The sequence below is a fragment of the Nomascus leucogenys genome, chromosome 8, assembly GCF_006542625.1.
Source record: "Nomascus leucogenys isolate Asia chromosome 8, Asia_NLE_v1, whole genome shotgun sequence".
Lineage (NCBI taxonomy): Eukaryota > Metazoa > Chordata > Mammalia > Primates > Hylobatidae > Nomascus > Nomascus leucogenys.
Genome location: NC_044388.1, coordinates 76,521,482 through 76,543,844, shown reverse-complemented (window position 1 = coordinate 76,543,844; position 22,363 = coordinate 76,521,482). Strand labels below are relative to the sequence as shown.

The 22,363-nt window shown below is 36.5% G+C and overlaps 1 protein-coding gene across 1 annotated transcript in view; it reads right to left on the bottom strand.

The window, feature by feature from the left end:
* The window catches only part of ANKRD18A (ankyrin repeat domain 18A), a 53,999-nt gene that overhangs the window by 14,350 nt on the left and 17,286 nt on the right, over positions 1 to 22,363 (bottom strand). Inside the window, 6 exon segments of the mRNA XM_030817434.1 lie at positions 4,550 to 4,679; positions 6,893 to 7,005; positions 12,367 to 12,516; positions 14,103 to 15,020; positions 19,676 to 19,746; positions 21,690 to 21,743. Coding sequence (XP_030673294.1) covers positions 4,550 to 4,679; positions 6,893 to 7,005; positions 12,367 to 12,516; positions 14,103 to 15,020; positions 19,676 to 19,746; positions 21,690 to 21,743 — 1,436 coding nt within the window.

Below are 22,363 nucleotides of genomic sequence, written 5' to 3'. Positions count from 1 at the left end.
TTCTCCTTTACCTTACTTCACGTTTGTTTGTATGGAGAAGTTAAGACCATCTCATCTCTATATTATACCACAATGCTTCTCTATGGCACACAACTTGGCTCTGAAATTTTGAAATTCAAAATACTAATCTACTATTTGTCTCTGATAAATTGCCCGAATATTACCTGATTTTTAAGTGCTGCACTCCTAAAACTTTTTCTTGGAATGAGTTAAACTTTTTATTCCAAGAATCCTCTACTGAGCTAGAAAGCAGAGCTGTGCATCTCTGTTTCAGTAAGAGGAGGTCAATACAGAAACTGTGGTTTCTGAGAATGCAAGATCTGCACCAAGAAAAGGATTAGCCACAGTGTTACACAAGAGAACAAGCTGCCAGCTGGAAAGAGGATCTGCAAACTGAAAGATGATGACTTCACTTGATTTCCACTGAGGAAAGCTGGCAGCTCGGACTTAAACTTCTCCTTCCTGGATGGTAAACATCTGTGGATGATTCTATGAATTATAATGAGTTAGTAAAACATAAGGCACTAAATAGTAGACTATTTCAGCAGATCCTGTGACCAAAACTTACTAAAAATGAAACTACAGAGGGAGGCACTGGATAAGAGACTAAAGGTTTAAATGGAGAAAAAAAGAAATAGTGTGTCTTGTAAGCCTGACTTGCCATCATGTCTTAGAGTAAGTAAGCTATAAGCTGGCCACAGACTCCTTTGAGACACAAAAGGTGAAGTTAAAGATATTCTACTACATTTAATTTTTATTATGACATAAGACAATTGGTAATATGCAACATGATTGAAAAAATCTTCTCAGTCAGTTCAATTTGGTCCTGGTATAAGAATAGACATAAAATAAGAATAGACATAAACTAAGAATTGATCATCTAAAAATAAACCTGCACATTTACAGTCAATTGATTTTATACAAGGTTAACAAAAAAACAGAATGGGAAAAGAGTAGTCTTTTCAATAAATGATATTGGAACAACTGGGTATCCAGTGCAAAAAAAATTATAAAGTTGGACTCTCACCTAATACCATATTTAAAAATTAACTCAAAATAAAACAGTTAACTGTAACAGCTAAAACTATAAAACTCTCAGAAGAAAACATTGGTATAAATCTTTGTGACTGCATTTGGCAGTGTTTTCTTAGCTATGACTCCAAAGGAAAAATGGATTCAATGAACTTCAAAATTGAAAACTGCTGTGCTTGAGAAGACAGTATGAAGAAGTGAAAAGGTAAGACACTGAGTAGAAGAAAGTATCTGAAAAGCGTGTATCTGATAAGGGACTTACATATATAGGCTATATAAAGAACCCCTACCATTTATAAATAACAAGATAACCCAATTTAAAAAATGGGCAAAGAATTTGAATAGATATTTCTGTAAAGAAGATATAAAGATGCATAATAAGCACATTAATAGATGCTTAATGTAATTAGTCATTAAGAAAATGTAAATCAAAACCACCTTGTGGTATCACTTCACACCACAGGATCAAATCTTTGTTCAATAAAAAAGAGAAAATAAGTGTTAGGAAAAACGTAAAGAAATTAAAGCCCTTATCCAATGCTGCTGGGGATGTAAAGTGGTGCAGCCACTTTGGAAAACAAACTGGCAGCTGCTCCTCAAAAGGTTAAGCATGAAGTTACCATATGACCCAGAAATTCCAGTCATAAGTATATACTCCAGAAACATAAAAACATATGCAAGCACAAAAACTCATACATAAATGTTTACAGCAGCATTATTATTATATATTTTTTTGAGACAGAGTCTTGTTCTGTAGCCCAGGCTGGAGTGCAGTGGCGTGATCTCAGCTCACTGCAACCTCTGCCTCCTGGGTCCGGGTTCAAGCAATTCTCCTGCCTCAGTCTCCTGAGTAGCTGGGATTACAGGCACGCACCACCATGCCCAGCTAATTTTTGTATTTTTAGTAGAGACAGGGTTTCACCATGTTGGCCAGGATGCTCTCGAACTCCTGACCTCGTTATCCACCCGCCTCGGCCTCCCAAAGTGCTGGGATTACAGGTGTGAGCCAACACACCTGGCCTACACCAGCATTATTAATAAGAGTCAAAAAGTGGAAAGAACCCAAAGGTCCATCACTTCATGAATGGTTACATAAAATGTTTGATGTATCCATACAATGGAATATTACTCAGCAATAGGAAGAAATTAAGTACTGATACTGATAGACGCAGGAGACAGCAAAATGCCTAGGCAGATATGGAAGGGTCCCTGGAGAATCTCCAGGCCCACAAGTGTCTACGCCAGATAAAACTTCTGGTGCAGATAAGGGAACCTGCACAGGGGCTTGCCTGGACATGCCAGCAGCAGACTGGAGGCCCACATGCACTGGGGGGTTGGGGTGGAGCCACCAAGAATTCAAGCCTTATGCAGAAGAGGAGCCTGGCCTCTTCAGCTCATGTGTGCTGGTCCTGGTATTCAATTGTGAGGTGGAAATCTGTTTGCAGGACCCCTCTTCTTTGCTGAGAGCTTCCCTTTCACTTAATAAATCCTGTCCTTCTCACCCTTCAATGTGTCCACATGGCTAGTTTTTCCTGGTCATGAGAGAAGAACCTAGATTTAGCTGACTAAGGAGTGAAAGCCCTGCATCAATACCTGCTACAGCATAGATGCAGCATGAAAAATTATGCTAAGTGAAATAAGCCAGTCCCAGTAGACCACTTGCTTTTTATTTCAGAGGCTTATAGGCAAATCTATACAAAGAAGGTGGGTGGTTCCCTAGGGCTGAGGGAGGAAGGGAAAACTAGTGAAGATCGCTAAATGATGTGGGATTTGTTTTCAGGGTGATGAAAGTGTTCTAAAATTGATTGTAATGATGATTACATAACTCTGAAAATACTAAAATTCAATGACTTATATATTTTAAATGAGTGAATTGCATGGTGTGTTAATTACTTCTCAATAAATCTGTTACACCCCAAAATTTATTTGGTACTAGTGATCTGAAGAGATGGGCTGCTTGGTTTCAGATCACTGGCCAGGGTTCAAGACATAAGAGAATCAACAGCATGTCTTTTGTATAGAAAAATATATACATATATATTTTTTAAAGTATCCTTTTTATTAGTATCAAGTCTGTAAAATTAAATGAATAATCTTTCACTGCTTAAAGTACTGAGAGATTTATATTGAGGAGCAAGACCTTGTATTCTTTTGCCCCACTTTCTATCTAAAGGGTCTGGGAATCACACCCTTCAAACAATCAAATCTCATCAGATGGGTTTTATTAACTCTTATAATGTGGTTTACTTTCTAACCTGATTCTGGTACAGCATCACAGAGAAGAAGCTGAAAAAAAATCAAGTATTTTACCCCCAAATATATAGTTTTTGACATATTTTGAAATGGCTGTTGCAGGGCCAAGAGATTCAAATGGCCGTACAAAGCTGTCTCCTGTGGGGGAATTTGCATCTGTAAGAAGTCTTCATTAATGTAGCCCAATCTCTCCCCTTGTAGGTCTTCCCAGATCTAGGGAAGATTAACTGAGATCCTGATGCATTTAAAGTCTGAAAAGATATACTTACCCTCTATTTTCTCTGAGGGCTGCCAGCTAGGAGGCTTCATCTACATAATAAGAACCTTAACCTCCATAATGACCTTATCTTAATTAAGGCCTTCCTTTATACCTATTTCCAGTTTTAGACAACAGATTTTCTTTATCAATTGTCACCTGAAGAATCCTTAAAACCCACTTATGACTTGTTAGCCCCTCCTTTTTGATGTCCCACTTTTAGGCTGAGCCAATGTATGCCTTCCTCATATTGATTTACAATTTTCCCTACAACTCTGTCTGCTGGAAATGTACAAAACCAAACCGTAATGTGACTGTCTCATGAAACATTCTCCAGAGCTCTTGAGATTGGGTAATCCAGGGCCACAGTCACCATACTGGCTCAGAATTAACCTCCTTAAATGTATTTTGGCTGAATTTGGGCTTATCCATCATTAATATTTCTCCAAATTACATAATTTTAATCCCCAAGCTGATTTAAAATTACCTTATGTTTAAATATAAATTATTGTATTATAAAGATACATGTATTTGTATGTTCATTGCCGCACTATTCACAATAGCAAAGACATGGAATCAACCCAGATGTCCATCAATGATAGACAGGATAAAAAAATGTGGTGTATATACATCATGGAATACTATGGAGCCATACAAATGAATGAGATCATGCTTTTTGCAGGGACATGGATGAACTCAAAAGCTGTTATCCTCAGCAAACTAATGCAGGAACAAAAAACCAAACACTGCATCTTCTCACTTATAAGTGGGAGCTGAATGATGAGACCACATGGACTTGGGGAGGGGAACAACAAACACTGGGGCTTGTTGGGGTCAGGAAGAAGAGCATCAAGATTAATAGCTAATGCCTATGGGGCTTAATACCTAGGTGATGGATTGATACGTGCAGCAAACCATCATGGCACACATTTACCTATGTAACAAATCTGCACCTCTCGCACATGTAATCTAGACCTTAAGATAAAAGAATAATTTTTTTTTAATTACCTTCTGTTTTAGCTTCTTAAACAGAATATCCATTTTCACTTGGTCTTTATTTAAATCTGCATGGCAACTGAAGTCTTCGTTTCCAAATGCATTTAACATATTTATTGTCATTTCTAGGCATTTCTTATATCTGCAGAAATGTAAGAACTGGTAAGTCAAGTATTTTTAAAAGTAAATATTTAATAATTGTTTAAACAGATATTATGTTATGGCATATCAAAGAAACAAATCTATAAACTATGATCCTCTCAGTTGCAACTGAACATAGTTTGAAAGCATTCTATATGAAATTATAATCTTAGACAAATAATATGAAGAACAATTTTGTGGTATATATAGCAGGTAAAGTGATAATAGCCATACAGTTTGTTTTTTTTTTTTTTTTTTTTGAGATGGAACTTCATTCTTGTTGCTCAGGCTGAAGTGTGATGGCGTGATCACAGCTCACTGCAACTTCTGCTTCCTGGGTTCAAGTGATTCTCCTGTCTCAGCCTCCCAAGTAGCTGGGATTACAGGCATGTGCCACCATGCCTGGCTAATTTTGTATTTTTAGTAGAGATGGGGTTCACCATGTTGGTCAGGCTGGTTTTGAACTCCTGACCTCAAATGATCTACCTGCCTTGGCCTCCCAAATTGCTGGGATTACAGGCATGAGCCACCACACCTGGCCTAACCATAGTTTTTTTTATAAATAAACTATTCATATCCATTTTGGATATGAATAATGTATTAGTAAATATAGTAAATATAAGGCATAACCGAGAGATGAGTAACCAAGATTTAAAAAAAGTAAAACACATATATGTTTGAAAAAGACACAAAAATACATTTTGATATCCATTGGCCACAGTCTATAAGAAGAAAAAAAAGTACACACAAAAAGCACAAGGACATTATTCAATGTAGAAAAAGAGAAGAAAACATCTTTAATGTCTGAATTGAGGAGAAAAAGAAAACAGGCAGTTTTAGAAAAAAGGAAAGTGGAGACAGATATGTGATGATTTAAAGACTTTGAAGAAGAGATCTAGAGATCTTTACTGACATAATGTCAACAAAATGAAAGATACAAAACCATGTAGAGAAAGACAATGACAGAAAAATGTTGATTAGAATCAGAAAACTAACTTAAGTGCTCAGTAAATACATAGAAAAGTAGCTGTGTTCAGGGCTTCAAAGACACATTCCCCTTTTTTTTTAAATCTGTGATCAAAACATGAATGCTCATTTTACTCTTTCTTTAGGTTATTTTTTTATATATAAAATTTATTTCTGTAAAACAGAAGTTTAATAAGATGTATACTTCATGTATACAAGGGAGGTACCCATATAAAATGAGTAAATTTCCATATGTTTTATATCTAAAAGAAAAAGAAAGAAGCAGAAACAAAATACAAGCTATATATCAAGATAAATTTTGATGTTAAAGAAGGATACAAATAGGTCTTTAAAAAATTTGAATGCAGCAGAGAATACTACAAAAGGAAGAAAAGATGACCAAATACAGCAAAAATGTCTTCAGAAATAAAAGTTCAAACTAGATAATGAAGAGTGCACTTGACATTACATGTCCAAAGCGTTGTCATTATTGTTTTCAAAACCATTAAAGAATACATTGCTAAGCGCAGTGGCTCATGCCAACTTTGCGAGGCCGAGACGGGTAGATCATGAGGTCAGGAGTTCAAGACCAGCCTGACCAACATAGTGAAACCCCATCTCTACTAAAAATACAAAAATTAGCCAGGCGGGTGGTGCACACCTGTAATCACAGCTACTCAGGAGGCTGAGGCAAGAGAATCACTTGAACCCAGGAGGCAGAGGTTGCAGTGAGCTGAGATCGCGTCATTGCACTCTAGCCTGGGTGACAGAGCCAGACTCTGTCTCAAAAGATAAATAAATAAATAAATAAAAATAAATGTAATGTTTTGGCATTCAAAAAAGTTTCAGATTGTGTTGTTTCTTTTTTCACATATTTTTAATATAAATTTTTTCATCCCAACCTCGCCCCAGCAGCTCAGCTGACTCCCACCCCCTGTTTCTCCCCTTCCATTGGACTCTATGACACATGGTCTCATCCAGAGATCTATTTTTCATCACTTATTGTGTTTTTACACTAAAATTTGATTTTTTAAATAATTCCAACAAAAAAGTCCAAGGGTCATAAGACTCCCGCTCATATGCCTATAAAGTTGTGTTGTGAGTTTCTGAAATACATTTTAAAATAGAATTCGTTTAATTATGAAAATGCAGACATAAAATGAATTTGTATCAAAGTTTTAGTCAAGTAAAGTTAGAGTTAAATCAATTACTAAATGGTTAAAATGTTCTACAATATGAAAACCATACCCAGTTGCCTCTTCTTCTAATTCATGATTTTTCTTTCTTATTTGATCCACATTATAGTCCAGTGATGATATTAACTCAAAAAGTTTTCTGAATTCTTCATGTTTTTCTTCAGGCTTGAAAAAAAGTGTTTAAAATTATTTTTGTAAAATCTAGAGACCCTCTTCTATCTTAAAAATATTATTTCTCATAAGTTGATGAATAATATGTATTTAGGCAGTTGTATAAAGTGCATTTTATAAACCTGATGCCAATAATGACAGATTTCAAAACTAGTCATTTTCTTAAAACAGCTAAAAAAGATTCACACTTTCATCATTATCTTTTCTGAAATTTAAACTGCCAAAAATGTTTGTTAAAAACGAGAATTTTTACACATAAAATACTAAGGGTTAGTAAGATAAATTAAGAGTAGTTATATTTACATTTGAGTTTTTAAAGATGCTCTAGAAACATTGTCATTAATAGTTTAAGATATTCCAAGTTAAATTACATCTTACTAAGATGATTTTTAGAAAACTCTTATCTAGTTCCCATTACATTTTTGATCCTCATCTATCTTCAGGCTGAGCTAAATACTGTCATTCTCTTTAAGTATTCACCTGTAGGTTTCAGTTTTTCCCTGTCTCTTAACCATCTCTCTTTAAACAAAGTTTATTTTTTCTATAATAAACAAATAATAACTTTTGTCTACTTTTTGTGGCTTTTCTATTATCCTGTTTCTCCCCTTCCATTGGACTCTATGACACAGGGTCTCATCCAGAGATCTATTTTTCATCACTTATTGTGTTTTTATATTGAAACTTGAGATAAACCAGTGCAAGTCTCTTTAGAGCAAAACCTAGATAACAGACATCTGGGTTGCCTGGCAAAGGCCTTGTGTAATCGTAAGTTATGAACCTGTCACAATTTAATTAATTGTTCTGCCTCTGTATTCATGCTTTCACACCAGTGTAACTGTAAGCCTGCTTCAAGCTAGCCCACCCTGTTTTTGAAGTGTGTATAAAAGCCAAGTGCTGTCTTTGTTCTGGGCCCAGTTTGTCAGATGTTGAGTCCACTGCGTCTGAGTACACTCGATAAAGATATCCTCCTGTATATACCCCAAGGTCTCTCTCTGGTCCTCCTGATTCTGCAACAGCGTGATCTCCACTCACTGCAACCTCCACCTCCTGGGTTCAAGCAATTATCCTGTCTCAGCCTCCCGAGTAGCTGTGATTACAGGTGCCCGCCACCTTGCCCATCTAATTGTATGTATTTTTAGTAGAGATGGTGTTTCATGATGTTGGCCAGGCTGGTATTGAGCTCCTTACCTCATGATCTGCCCTCCTCAGCCTCCCAAAGTGCTGGAATTACAGGCGTGAGCCATCATGCCCGGCTGCTACTCCTCTTTTTAAATTCTCTCAGAACTCCTAAAATCTCAAAACATTAACCCGGATTCCCTAATATAAATTTCCAGCTCTGACCTTTTTACTGAGGCCTCTTCCCTCTAGTACACATATTATAGACAATATTCTCAACCACACACTCATACATTGCTACTTGGTGCAGATTACTTTTGTAGATAGTGAATCTTGTCTATTTTATGTTGATTCTTATGGATGTTACTTTGAGTACAGTGTTATTTTCTAATATTGAAGGGGGCTGTCTCACCCTTAGGATATTCACCAGTATACTTTGTCTGTCCTTCCTTCCTTCCTCTTTCTTTCTTTCTTTCTTTCTTTCTTTCTTTCTTTCTTTCTTTCTTCTTCTTCTTCTTTCTTTCTTTCTCTTTCTTTCTTTCTTTCTTTCTTTCTTTCTTTCTTCTTTCTTTCTTTCTTCCTTCCTTCCTTCCTTCCTTCCTTCCTTCCTTCCTTCCTCTTTCTTTCTTTCTTTCTCTTTCTTTCTTTTTTCTTTCCTTTCTTTCTTCCTCTCTCTCTCTCTCTCTCTCTTTCTTTCTTCTTTTTTGGACCAGTATACTTTGTCCGTTTTTTCTTTTTCTTTTTTTTTTTTTTTTGAGATGGAGTCACACTCTGTCATCCAGGCTAGAGTGCAGCGGTGCCACGTTGGCTCACTGCCACTTCCACCTCCTGGGTTCAAGTGATTCTCCTGCCTCAGCCTCCCAAGTAGCTGGGGCTACAGTTGCACACCACCAGCTAATTTTTGTATTTTTAGTAGAGACAGGGTTTCGCCATGTTGGCCAGGCTTTTCTTGTGCTTCTGACCTCAGGTAATCCACCCACCTCAGCCTCCCAAAGTGTTGGAATTACAGATGTGAGCCACGGCACCCAGCCCTTTTTTTCTTTTATAATGAAAACTTTCCCATGAGAAACAGATTATCAATTGTTTGCCTTTGTTTTCTTTTAAAGAATTTCCTTTTCCATAGAGATATGGCACGATAAACATCTTGTTCTAAAGTTTCTTTTGGGGTACACTCAACTATGTCATTGGGAAGCTCCAGTCAAGTAGAGATCTCCCTTCTTCCTAATTGAGATTCTTCATCTCAGACTGGTGTCCACCAAATGTCTTAATCCAAATAGTCTCCTGCTTAGGAATTCATGAAATAAGAACCTTCTGGAGACGTTAGAGACTATTGACTGAGATGGTTTAAAGCTGCCCCTTATTATATGTTTTACTCCCAAGGCAGACATCAAAGTGGCTAATAATTCTATGTCTGATGTCTAACTCAATTCTATGGGAATCTATACAAAACATTTTATTTATGAGACAGTGTCTCGCTCTGTTACCCAGGCTGGAGTGCAGTGGCTTGATTACCGCTCACTGCAGCCTTGATATTCCGAGCTCAAGCGACCCTCCTACCACAGTCTCCAATGTAGCTGGGATTACAGGCATGCACCACCATCCCTCAGCTGTTTAATTTTTTTTTTTTTTTGGTAGAGTCAGGGTCTCACTTATATTGCTCTGGCTCGTCTCAAATTCCTGGGCTCAAGCACTGTTCTTGCCTCAGCTTCCCCAAGTGCTAGAATTATTGGCATGAGCCACCTCACCAACCATGTGTTCCATGGAATGGTTTGAGAGGCAGTTCTACGCAGAAGCTAGAAGGGCTGGGTCTGAATCCCAGATCTCCCAGATACTAGCTGTGTGACCTTGAGCAAATTAATTTTCTGTGTCTCTGGTTCTTTATCTATGACATGGAGAGAATAATACCATCTACTTCACTGGGATGTTGGGAAGATTAAACCAGGGACTGACATGAAACACTTAGAAGAGTACATGGTGCATGGTGAGATACAGATAAGATTTGCTTAGAAGCACTTAGAAGAGTACATGTACATAGTGAGCTAGAGACAATATTTGCTATTAGCATTATAATTTTTACTGTTTTTTATATGTTGACTATTGTATGTGTTAGGCAGGTGGCATTCCAATTGAAGTGGTCTCCTATAGATGCACTGAATCATTCTTCACACCACTGAAAGTGGCAGCAAATGGGGAGCATAAAATTTGTAGCTTACTTTTCTCTGTGTGTGACTCAGTGGGCAACAGTCATGTATGTACTACAATGTAAACAGCACCTCCTGGATTGTGTAGTACATAACCAACATGACCAGCAGAGACAGGCTGAGCCACGGAGCTGAAAACCCTGGACTCTATTGCTAAATTAAGTCTTCTGAATCCCCTCCCAGCAACTGTTGCTGTGGCACTGCCTTCAGGAGTACTCTGCTGAGCACTCAGATTAGGGGGCTGTGCTATCCTTCATCAGACAAGCTGCAGCCCAAACTGTTCAGCTGACAAACTGGCAACCATCCAGAAATACAGTTTTGGCTACATTGTGAAGGAAGGCAAATTTAGATTCTTTTTTCATACTGAGAAAAACATGAGCATTTGATTGAACAATTCTCCTCTATTAGACTAATTGGTTTTAATTTCATATTTAATTGCTAAAAATACACTTAGAATAAAAGATTTACTGTGTTAATGTCTCAAAGAAGAAATCGTTGGTATGGTATATTTTGTTCTATGCTGAAAGCTGCCAAGCTAAGATATTTTCAATTTATACAAGGATAGGTGACATACATGTCATATATTATTTGCCCTTTAAGCAAATTTATGTTAAGACAAAATTATCTTCCATTAAAAATTAAAAGCCATGTCAAATTAAGGGCTAAGTTGTTCTGCAGACTGGGCAACAAGTGCTGAGATGTAAGGTCTGTGAGAGAACAGTCAGAGAAAGCTTCATGAAGAGGAAATTGCCTGCCAGGTCTGAATGAATGAGGCTAGATGAGCAGGAACTGAGAAGGCAGGAAGGACAGCATGGGTAAAACTGGTGCTGACATCTGCCCAATGAACTCTGAGGATAAAGTCCAATGCAGGGAAATAAAAACATATGTCCATACAATAACCTGTAATGAATGTTTCCAACGGCTGTTTTCATAATAGCCAAAAAGTGGAAACAACCTAAAGATCCATCAGCTGATGAATGAATGGAAAACTGGTGTAGCCATGAAATAGACTATTATTTGACAATAAGAAGGAATAGACTACTGATATGTGCTACAACATGGATAAAATTCTGAAAATATTCTGCTAAGTGAAAGAGCCAGTCAGAAAGGACTTCATATTGTATGACTCTATGTATATAAAATATGCAGATCATGCAAATCTATGGAGACAAAAGTGGATGGTGGTTGCCTACAACTGGGGTAGGTGGAGAGACATGGAGTGGGGTTGCAGTCATAGCTAAGAGATGTGGGGTTGCTTTTCAGAGTGGTGAAAATGTTCTAGCATTGATTGTGCTGATGACCACATAACACTGTGAATATACTAACAGACACTGAGTTGTACATTTTAAATGGTTGAACTGTCTGACATGTGAATTATCTCTCAGTGAAACTGTTTTTAAAATCCCATGGTAGGATCCAGATAATTTTCTGAGCTCTCTATTTTGGATGTACATGCTCTATTAGATCTGAGTATTTCTACACCATTACAGAATATTTTAAATGAAAGGAAGATGAAGGCAATGCCTAACTTTTCAAGTAGTTTGTAAATTAACCTAAAATGTGTGCACTTCAAAGAACAGTATGATGGCCTTTCTGTACAAGTTAACCTAGAATCCATGAAATGAAGAGGCACAGCTTCTGTGTCCATTCACAAAAGTGAAGAAATAAGATAACTTTCTGGAATATTCCATTAAACATTCTCTTCTGACTTAATCTGGCTTGCCTCACCAAGACATTAAGGAAATTATTTAAAAATACTGTTTAAAAGGAAAAAAGTCAATTTTCTGTGAGGAATGATGTATCATTCTCAACTTTCCCAAGAGTAGATATTGTAAGAGAAAACATATGCAACTATTTTTCAAAATGGCAGAACAAGAGCCAGAGTTGAAGAAGTATGTTATAAAGATAATAAAATGGTAATGGTCAATTATAATGAAAATACAAAATCAAGCTGTCCACTGAAATTAGTATCCTAAAACACTTTATATTATTCAACCAGCTACAGATTAACTGTCTACATGTTAAATTCCATACATACTTGACTTTCTACTTGAAATAATTTCTTCTTTGAAGTCCGTGTCTCATCCAAATTAATATGACAATGTGATGTACCTTCCAGTGGAGACTCTGACATTGAAAATTTTTTAAGATGATCAGCCAGTTCTTCTTGAAGTTGTCTCACGATCACCTGACAAAATATTTTTATCAATTTTATAAAGTGCCTTATTATTAAATTATGTTAATAATATTTAACTCTAGCATACATACTTTGAAAATTATTACCACACACACAGATTCACTTTCTTTCCCTTATATGTACACTTTCTTCCTTATTACTGAATTCAGTGAGGGACACAGAAGGTGTTATCTTCCTGCCAAATTGTTATTCTCTTACATGACAGATTGATTCAACCCGCTATTCATTCACCTTAGAACCTCAACTCAACCTGAGTTCCTCACATGTTCAGTTGCCTGTTGAAATCCTTCCAACAGATTCCTATCTTAGAATAAAAGTAAAATTCCAACGGCCTTCAAGGCCCTAGGTAACATGGCCTCTACCTCCCTCCCTGACCTCAGCTCCTACAACTCTGTCCCGTACAAACTTCAATCCCACTCTCCGTGAACTCTGCCACCCCTCATTAGTCTGAAAATGGGGATTCAATGTCAAACTCATAAATCACAGACAGCTACAAGTATCTTTGTACTGGAAAGAGTTATATCCAAATGATAGTCATTGAGACTTAAAATGTAAACTATGAGTTAATTATTCATAAAAATATTCACAGTAAATTATAAATACCTACCAGTGGAAACATTACATCAAATATTTTTTTGCTAAAATTTATCGCATTTATTCCAAATTTTGATTTTATAACAAGTAGAAGTCTTTAAAATACTAAGTGGTCAGAAAAATACATAATGTGAGACTGACATATTGTCAGACTTAAGTCACATTGGTATGAATCAAAACAAAGTTATACCAACTAAAATACACAAAAAAGAGAGCCACTGAAGGAAAAGCATCACAAGACACAACAACACACTTCAGTTCATCTGGGAAATCTAGAATTAAGTGTCAAAGCAGCTTACTTAATTGAATCTTAATTTCAAAATACACATTTCATGTACAAGCATTTCCACTTACCCACTTCATTATGGTCTTAAAATGTGGCAACATAAAGACATTACATTTATTATTTCAGTAGTATAAGACTACATACCTTATCAACAATGCTCTGTATCTACTAAAATTTCATAGGTGACATAACGTCTTTACTCAAAGGAAAGCATCTGTCAGCTCCACCTTTTATTTCCTGGAAACAAAGTATGTTTCCAAGCTGATACAGTAAACACTTTTTTTGGTTTATTAAAACAGCTTCATTGAAATATGATTTTTATTAAAACAGCTTTGTTGAAATATGATTTATAGAATTTATCTGTTTTAACAAATAGTTCAAAGATTTTTAGTAAATTTACTGTGTCATGCAACTATCTCTACATTTCAACTTTAGAACATTTTCATCACTCCAGGACAATCCCTCATGCCTATTAGCAGTCACGACCCACTTCCAGCCCCAGGCCTACACAAACATTAATCTTCTTTCTGTCCCTATACCTGTATTTCCTGGATGATTCATGTAAATGGAATTATACAGTATGGTAGACACATTTTCATCTATTCATTTTTATATTGAACTAGGTTCAACATATAGCCAGAATGAAATGTTTAAATTTTCTTTCCAGAAGGTTATAAATAGTTTTCTTCATACTTACTTCTCCTTCTGCTTCTTCTTTTTCATACTGAAACAGTTTTTCTTTTAAATAATTATATTCATTCATTAATTCCTTATTTTTTTCTTCTAGAAGGAGATCTTCCTTTCCGTTCTCAAGACAGCCTCCTTGGATATTAATGACTACCTCTTTATTATTGCCTTCCTTAAGAGCATCCTTTAGTAGTTCAAGCAAGAGATTTTTGAGTTCTTCTTGATGTATTCTCTCCTCTAAAGAGTTCTGCTTTCCAGTGGATTGACTCTCCTTAGCTTCCTCATTTGGATGCATCTGTTTCGTTTCCTTTATTTGATGCTGCGCTTGCTTTAGGTCCAGCTGTACACTTTCTAAAGCCAATGTCTTTTCCCTGAGAGCATCTCTTGTCTCACAGAGCTTAGCTTTTAAGGTACTGAACTTCACCCGAGCTTTAGAAAGTTGTTTAGTAAGAAACTCATTCTCATCTGTTAGTTGAGAAATATTAGAACCCATTTTTTCTTCTCTGGAAACTTCATCTGCTCTCAGTAAAACTAGTTCTAGGTCTTTTCTTTCCAAAATTTCATTGTACTCATTTGCAGCAGTGGCCAGCCTAGAATGGAGGGATTCGACTTCAGCTTCTAGTCTTTCTTTGTTGTGTTTTTCCTTCTCCAATTTTGAATTCAGCCTTGAATTTTCAGCTTTCAGATCACTGAGCTCTTGTGAATACTGGGCCATTGTTTTTGTTATCATTTCTTCATTGAGTCTTACACTCTTTTCAAAGTTAGCATTTATTTCTGTAATACTTTTAATTTCATGAATATATTCTTTTTCCTTTCTGAGATTGTCATTTTTTATTGTGTATAATTCCTCTTTGAGCATAGCAATGTCTCTCTTCGACATATAATTTCCATGCATCACATCCTTCTTTTTTCCACAACTTTGAGAATCCTAAATAAAACAAAAGAAATATTTAGCTAGCACTCAATAAAATAACATCTGATGGTTATTTCTGAAGTGAAAGAACAACCTGTATATTCATGCAATTAAAAGTTGCTGTAAGTGGATATCCAACTGGAGAAAAAGTTGCAGCAAAACCTTAAACCTCAGAGAACATACATTTCAAAAAGTTCAAAAATTTATTTGAAGTCAATGAATCCATAAAATACACACACACACACACACAGACACACACACACTAGAGAATTTTTAAGAATATCAGAATTGGAAAAGCCTTTCTCTGAATTACAACAAACTCGAAGCATAAAGTTGTTAAACTTTTTGACTAAATTAAAATCTTGGAAAAAGAAAATTGCATTTATACTCTGATATCTAACCCAGACACCACCCTATAGTAACAGCTTTACCTCCACGTCTATTTTGACAGATAAAATCTCTCAAAGTTTTAAAAGTTCTGTTGCCCTGATCATATTCTATTGTGATTTGACTCAACATTTTTTAGTCAGTTGTAAGAATTACATTTACTGCATCATAAATCTAGACATTTAACTGAGCACTTCTACATATATACATTGATGAACTTATTTATTTATCACAATCCTTAAAAAAGAGAGGTTAAAAATATAAGCAAGCTGCAGGATTTTCCTCAGGGCTTCTGACTCTACTTCTAGTTCTCCATCAGATCACGGTTACTTCTGTGGTGTAAATATATCAACACAAAAACAGAGAAACAAAAAGACACAGGCATAAAATGTGTCTTCTGCCTTTGTCGCCTGGATTCTCCACGGAATTGCCAGATTGAGAGGATGTGACCTTGTGGGGCTTCAGAAACAGAAAAGAAGTTTTCCCTTTTCTGCACTAAGCTTATTTTTTCCTTTGGATCCTGGGATACCAAAAAAGTGAAGGCACTCACTGAAATAGAGGAACCAAAGTTCACCACAACACAAGGAGCCACGTGAAACTGCTGAGTTGCTAGTGCAGAATCCTGGAAAATGAGATGTTCCTCAAGTTTACATTCAATTACCACAAAAGTTTATAGCTGGAAGATATACAGTATAGTTGTCCACTCTAGCCCCATTATCTACTTGATAATGGAGGTAAAACCAAGAAATATTAAGTAACTCATCCAAAGCTCCTAAGGTGGCATTACCTAGTATTTCATGGCACCAAAAGGGAAGATACAATTATATATTGTGGAATTACATAAATTACCAGATAAATACACCAAATTTGTCAAATAAATTAAAACTGTGACTTTGGCAAAGCAATTTAATGGCTCAGAGGGTGGTGGGGGGCCTCATCTGTTTTTACTTTGAAAGAGGAAAATCTCTAGATTTTTGTCTATCTTTAGAACAAAATGTACAGAACTCAGCCTTCTACTATAGAGTCAAATGCTAAATTTTTGGCTGAGGAGTTATGCTACTTATATGATAAAATCATACATGCCAAAACCTACCATATTTTATTAAACAACATCATGTAAAAGTCTGATTCAACAGAAACATTGGAGAGTGGTGATTTTCTTAAATATGTGAAAGTATATATTTGTTTCCAAAAATATTTAAAGTGGCCATGATGGAAGTATAAGTTTAAACAGTTTGAGTCAAACAGATAAACTTGCATGCATGAAAGCACATTAAACAGACTTCTTTGGCTGGGAATATTTGTTGCAACTCTCAAGGTCAGATACATTTTCATGTCTCTTCTCAGTCATTGCTTCCCTCCTATTGTATTACCATTTTATAATTTAAATAAATGTAATTCATCTTTAAATGAATATAGAAAAAAGAATCTAGACATTATTTCTTTAGCAATTTCCCTTATGCTTATCTGGTTCAGAAGGTCACATGGTATATGGCTAAATAATTTTCCCAGCCCATATGCCACCTGGAAGACTCACAGTGAGACTTAGATTGATGAATGAGCAAAGATTATGGGAATGTTTTCCAGAACCATCATTTAGATAGCAGCACTAATCTACTTTGACACATAATTACACATTTAGATAACCCCACTGTAACTATACACATGAGATTTTCTTGAGTAGAAAACCAGAACGAATCAGATAACATTAATAAGAGAAGCAGCAAGGGAACCTCTTTCTTTTTATAGTTGAATTTTTTTTCTTCAAAGCCAGGAACTCTACTTGTAACAAGCCCATCTCATTCTTAAGCCTTTGCATATCTTGCTGTAAGTCTTCTTCTAGATATGCCGCTGATGTTCTGTCACTATGTGGTGGAGAATGACTCACATTTTCTAATTCAGGTTTCATGCTTTTATAGATATTAGCAGTGGGACTGTCATATGTGGGTCCCTGAAACACACTTGCCAGACCCCTTCTAAGCTTTAGAAGAGCTTCTAAGTTCCATATGGCTTGTGGAACAAGCGCTGTATTGGTTCTTGGTTTTTGTAAGTGTCTGTAACAGCAGAAATACTGTAGCTTTCTATCCGTACCACATGCTTCCATTCTTTGGAGTGAGCAAACCACAAATCAAAAAGACTTTTTGGATCTCTAGACTGAGGACAATGTCTAATGTCTAATTTCCAATCTGTGGTATTTTGGGTTATATTTTCTTGTATTTGCAGATTAAACTCTTGGTCTTCCTTCATTTCAACCATAACTACTGGGTTCCTTAATTTTTCAATTTCTGTATCATTACAACAATTCTCTATCTTCTTCATCTCTGTGAGAAACAGGCTACATGTCTGGTTTGTTATAATTTTTATAGTCTGATTTATTTTCATTTGAATAAAGCTTAGAAGATGACTGGCAAGTGTATTTGAGGGACCCAGAGAATAAATACAACGACAAGACCTGAGTGAGATGGGCTCCTCCTGTTCAGGCAATGCCTGGAATACTACAGTTAGACACTCCAGGTGCATCTGCTTCCTCACCATCAGGGATATCATTCATCAGATTACGGGGCACTCCCTTTAAGTTTGTCCCTCTTTAGAGTTACAATGTAAGAGCTCTTCCTCAAGACAAACAGTAATTTTGGATTTTTCAAAACTTTCACCAATCTTCAGTTGAACTTTTTTGTGATGAATTTTTTTTTTTTGAGATGGACTTTCACTCTTGTTGCCCAGCTGGAGTGCAATGGCATGATCTTGGCTCAACACAACCTCTGCCTCCCAGGTTCAAGCAATTATCCTGCCTCAGTCTCCTGAGTAGCTGGGATTACAGGCATGCACCACCACACCTGGCTAATTTTGTATTTTTAGTAGAGACGGGGTTTCTCCATGTTGGTCAGGCTGGTCTTGAACTCCCGACCTCAGGTGATCCACCTGCCTCGGCCTCCCAAAGTGCTAGGATTACAGGTGTGAGCCACCGCACCCGGCATTGTAATGAATATTAAAGGAAGTCCTGAATATATAGATATATCCTCTTTATTACAATTCTTACTCAGTTCTGGTTCTTGAGGCATTTTTTTCCAGGTGCAAAAGTAGAAAATTAATTTGATTCTTTTGTTTCTCAGATGTCTTTTCTGACAGGGTGCATGTTTTAAAATTAATTTTATTCTAAATTAAGTATGAACAAAGAAAAAATAGAAAATAATTAAAATTGAACTGTGAAACTTATTCTGTTTTACTACCCCTAAGTTACTGGGTTATAACTAAGAAGTAAAAAATAATTTGCCTTGGCTTAATATAGGAGAAAAACATGAACCAGGAAGCTTAACTCTGTTTGTTTGGAGTAAACTTAATTCATTATCAATTAAATCTGACAGAAATGGGTTCACAGATGATATGTAGTATTCTAAAGGCTTTCTCTCTTGAAAAGATTTTTACCTCAGCATACTCTAAATAGTGAACCCCTACAGTGAATTCATATTTCTGAGGATTAACTAAAGAGTAGGCAAATGCTAAATTATTAGAAGCCAAAATGAATGCCAATCAGAAAGAGAAGAACATTTTTAGATTCTACTTCAAATGTTATACTGTAATATGATAGTGTTATCTAGATAGGTTATCTGCGTATATCCAGGTCTAATATATTCTAAGCTCCATTAATGACAGTGGGTTAAAAATTTTAATAGCATTTTCTATTTATGTTAAAACAAGAAAGTTATCGTTTGTACCCTGACACCAAAGGTCCCATTCTGGAAGGCATAATTCTCTCAATAGGCAGTTGGGTTGCTTTTATGACCCCATCCTCTCCCTGAACATAGACACTGAAGGCAACCAGAAACCAAAAAACAGATGAAGTCTTTAACCTCAGCACTGGTGACCAGCAACATGAAACTGCAAAGTTTGAACCACTGGGAATGACTTCTTTAACATGAGGTGAACTCAGTGGCCATCACTGTTCAATTGTTCATAATTTCTCTTGCTTAGTAATACAACTCAATTTTTGATGTTACCTTCTTTATCATGAAGAAGGTTACAAAAATAAAAGAGCAAAGAGAGTTCTGGAAATTTCTGGCCTCAATTCCAAGGGTACAGATAGCTGCGAGTTACTACAGACTATAAGAATATTTTAAATTTTATAACAGGCTAAAATGTTTTAAAATTCAATATGAAATTATGCTCTGTTGGATTCTAAAAGGGATAGTCTAAAAGGTCACTGCATTTGGACTATGCTATGTTATTAAAGAAAAACAAACAAACAAACCAATATTAAACCAGAAATTTAAATTGTTACATACCTGTGGTTGTTTATTTTCACTTCTTTCAAGTCTTTCTTGCTTTTCCTCTGAAGCCACTGTTAAGTTGTGTTCTGCTGACAAATCCATATGTTTAGTTAAAATGAATGACTTAAAATAAAGACTATCATCTTTATAAAAATTGATACAAAACAACATATACTTTTATAAATTGAGAGTTTAAATGAAGCTTAATGTTTACTGGAATATTTACATTTTTAAGAAATACTTCTAATTGTCTAAAACTTTAACAAGCCACTTGGGGAGACACTAGATATCAGCAGGTTCAAGCCATGCAAAAGTCTCAGGGTCACCCAAAAATTATTCCACCCAATAAAAAAAGAAAAAACTGCTGGAAACAAAACATAATGTAAAAATACAGTAAAAACATATAAAGTAACACTTTACTATTCTCTACTTCATAATAGTATCTTTTTAACAACATGATAAGTAAGTTGTTATTTACTAATAATTTGCAAAATTTTTTTTACCATTATATCTTTATACTGTACACCCTGTTTTTTACATCTGAAATATTTTCCTCTACTATTCTGACAAATTTATTTTTGTGTTTTAAGACTCAGAATGCAGGCTGGGCACAGTAGCTCACACCTGTAATCCCAGCACGTTTGAAGGCCCAGGTGGGATAACTGCTTGAAGCCAGGAGTTTAGGTCCAGCCCGGAGACCATAGTGAAACCCTGACTCTATAGAAAATTTGCCAGGCATGGTGGTGTATGCCTGTAGTCCCGGCTACTCAAGAGGTTGAGGCAAGAGGATCCCTTAAGCCCAGGAGTTTCAGTTTGCAGTGAGTCTCGATCATACCATTGCACTCCACCCTGGGTGACAGAGCAAGAACTTGTTTCCAAAAACAGAAAAAGAAAAAGGGAAAAAAGGCTCAAAATGCTATGTGAAGTCCTCCCTGAATCTGGCTTTCTCCACATACACAGGTGTCTCCTTCCTTGGGGCTCTCAGTACTTTTTGAATTTTTCTAGTGTCACTTCACCATCTGAGCTGCATATCAGCTCTTTGCATGTCTATTTCCTTTGTTGCTAGACTGTGGCAATCATCTTTGTATAAACAGTCTTTATTTTACTAAATATTTATTGAGTTCCTGCTAAGTGGTAGGCATTGGGGTTTAAAGAATGAGAATAAAAGCTGTCAGGGGTGGCTTTTCTAGAGATCACGCCTAAGCTGAGACTTAGTGAGGTTCACCAGACTAAAAGAGGCAGAGGGCAGGAATGATAACACCTCCCAGGCAGTGGCAAGAGAGGGAGGGAAGCCTCCCAGAGCGTATGTATTTATCTACATGAGAAGGATGGTGACAGGGGCATCACCAGCAGCTCAGTAATGCCAGAAGAAGGGGCAGACAGAGAAAGGGCTGCAGATGGAGATGAAGCCAGTTTCTGAAAGCCTTATATAAACCAACTATTACTGTCATTTCTTAAAGTTTTTTAAAAAGCAAAACAAATTAGAAAAGCATAATTGCAGGAAAAAGACCAACATTTTATTTTATTGTATCTTATCTTATTTGACTTGATTTTTCTTAGAGATGGGGTCTCACTCTGCCACCCAGGCTACAGTGTAATGCTGCTATCATAGCTAACTGCAGGCTCAAACTTCTAGGCTCAAGTAATTCTCCTGCTTCAGCCTCCCAAGTAGCTGGGATCACAGGTGCACAACACCACACCCAGCTAGTTTTTGAAAAAATAGTCACGGGGTCTGGCGATGTTGCCCAAGTTGCTGGACCTCCAAGCCTCAAGGGATGCTTCTATCTCGGCCTCCAACACTGACGAGATTACAGGCAGGAGCCACCATCCCCGGCAACACCAATATTTTCAAATGAATAAACTGGAGCTCTGTCATTTTATTTTATCATGGATGGGTGAAAACTTTGTAATAGACTCATGTACTCCATGGATTTGTTACAAGGAAACTATAGCATTAACTATGGCTGAAGCTTCCCTTGTCTCCCAGTCTCTTTACATGGTTAAGAGTAGAGATACTCAAGTGTCTTACCTTTTGCACCTTCTTTTCTTTTTTTCAAATTTGCAGACTTCATAGTTGCTGTTTCTGTCAAACATGCAAGCTTGTTAGATATTCCTTCTGGAAAACATCATCCCTCTGCCTCCTTACCTGGCAAAGTTTCACTTATTCTGCATGCTTACCCTAAATCCTACCCATTTTTTTTAGAAGCTTGCACTCATCACCACAAATTTAAAAGTGAATGGCATCTAATGAACATAATAAATACCTAGTAAATAATAACTATATGCTCCCAGGTGACATCTATCCTCCATCTACCCTCTGCATAATGGGTCAGCACACTGCAGACCACAGGCCAAATCCTGCCTACCATATGTTTTTTCTCAATGAAGTTTTATGAGAGTACAATCACGCCTATTCACTGACATGCTACCTATGACTGCTTTCACACTACAATGCCAGGGTTGAGTAGCTACAACAGAGACCACATGGGCTTCAGCTGCTTAAATCATTCTTGAAAAAGAGAGAGAGAGAAAGAGAGAGAGAGACCACATGGCCTAAAATATTTCCTATTTGTCCCTTTACAGAAAAAGCTTGCCAATCCCTGCTTTATACCCTGAACAGAATGCCTTGTATCTCAAATTGAATCTAATGCCTCCCCTGCTTACAATTTTCCAATGAATTTCTAGAGCAAACACTGCTGGCTC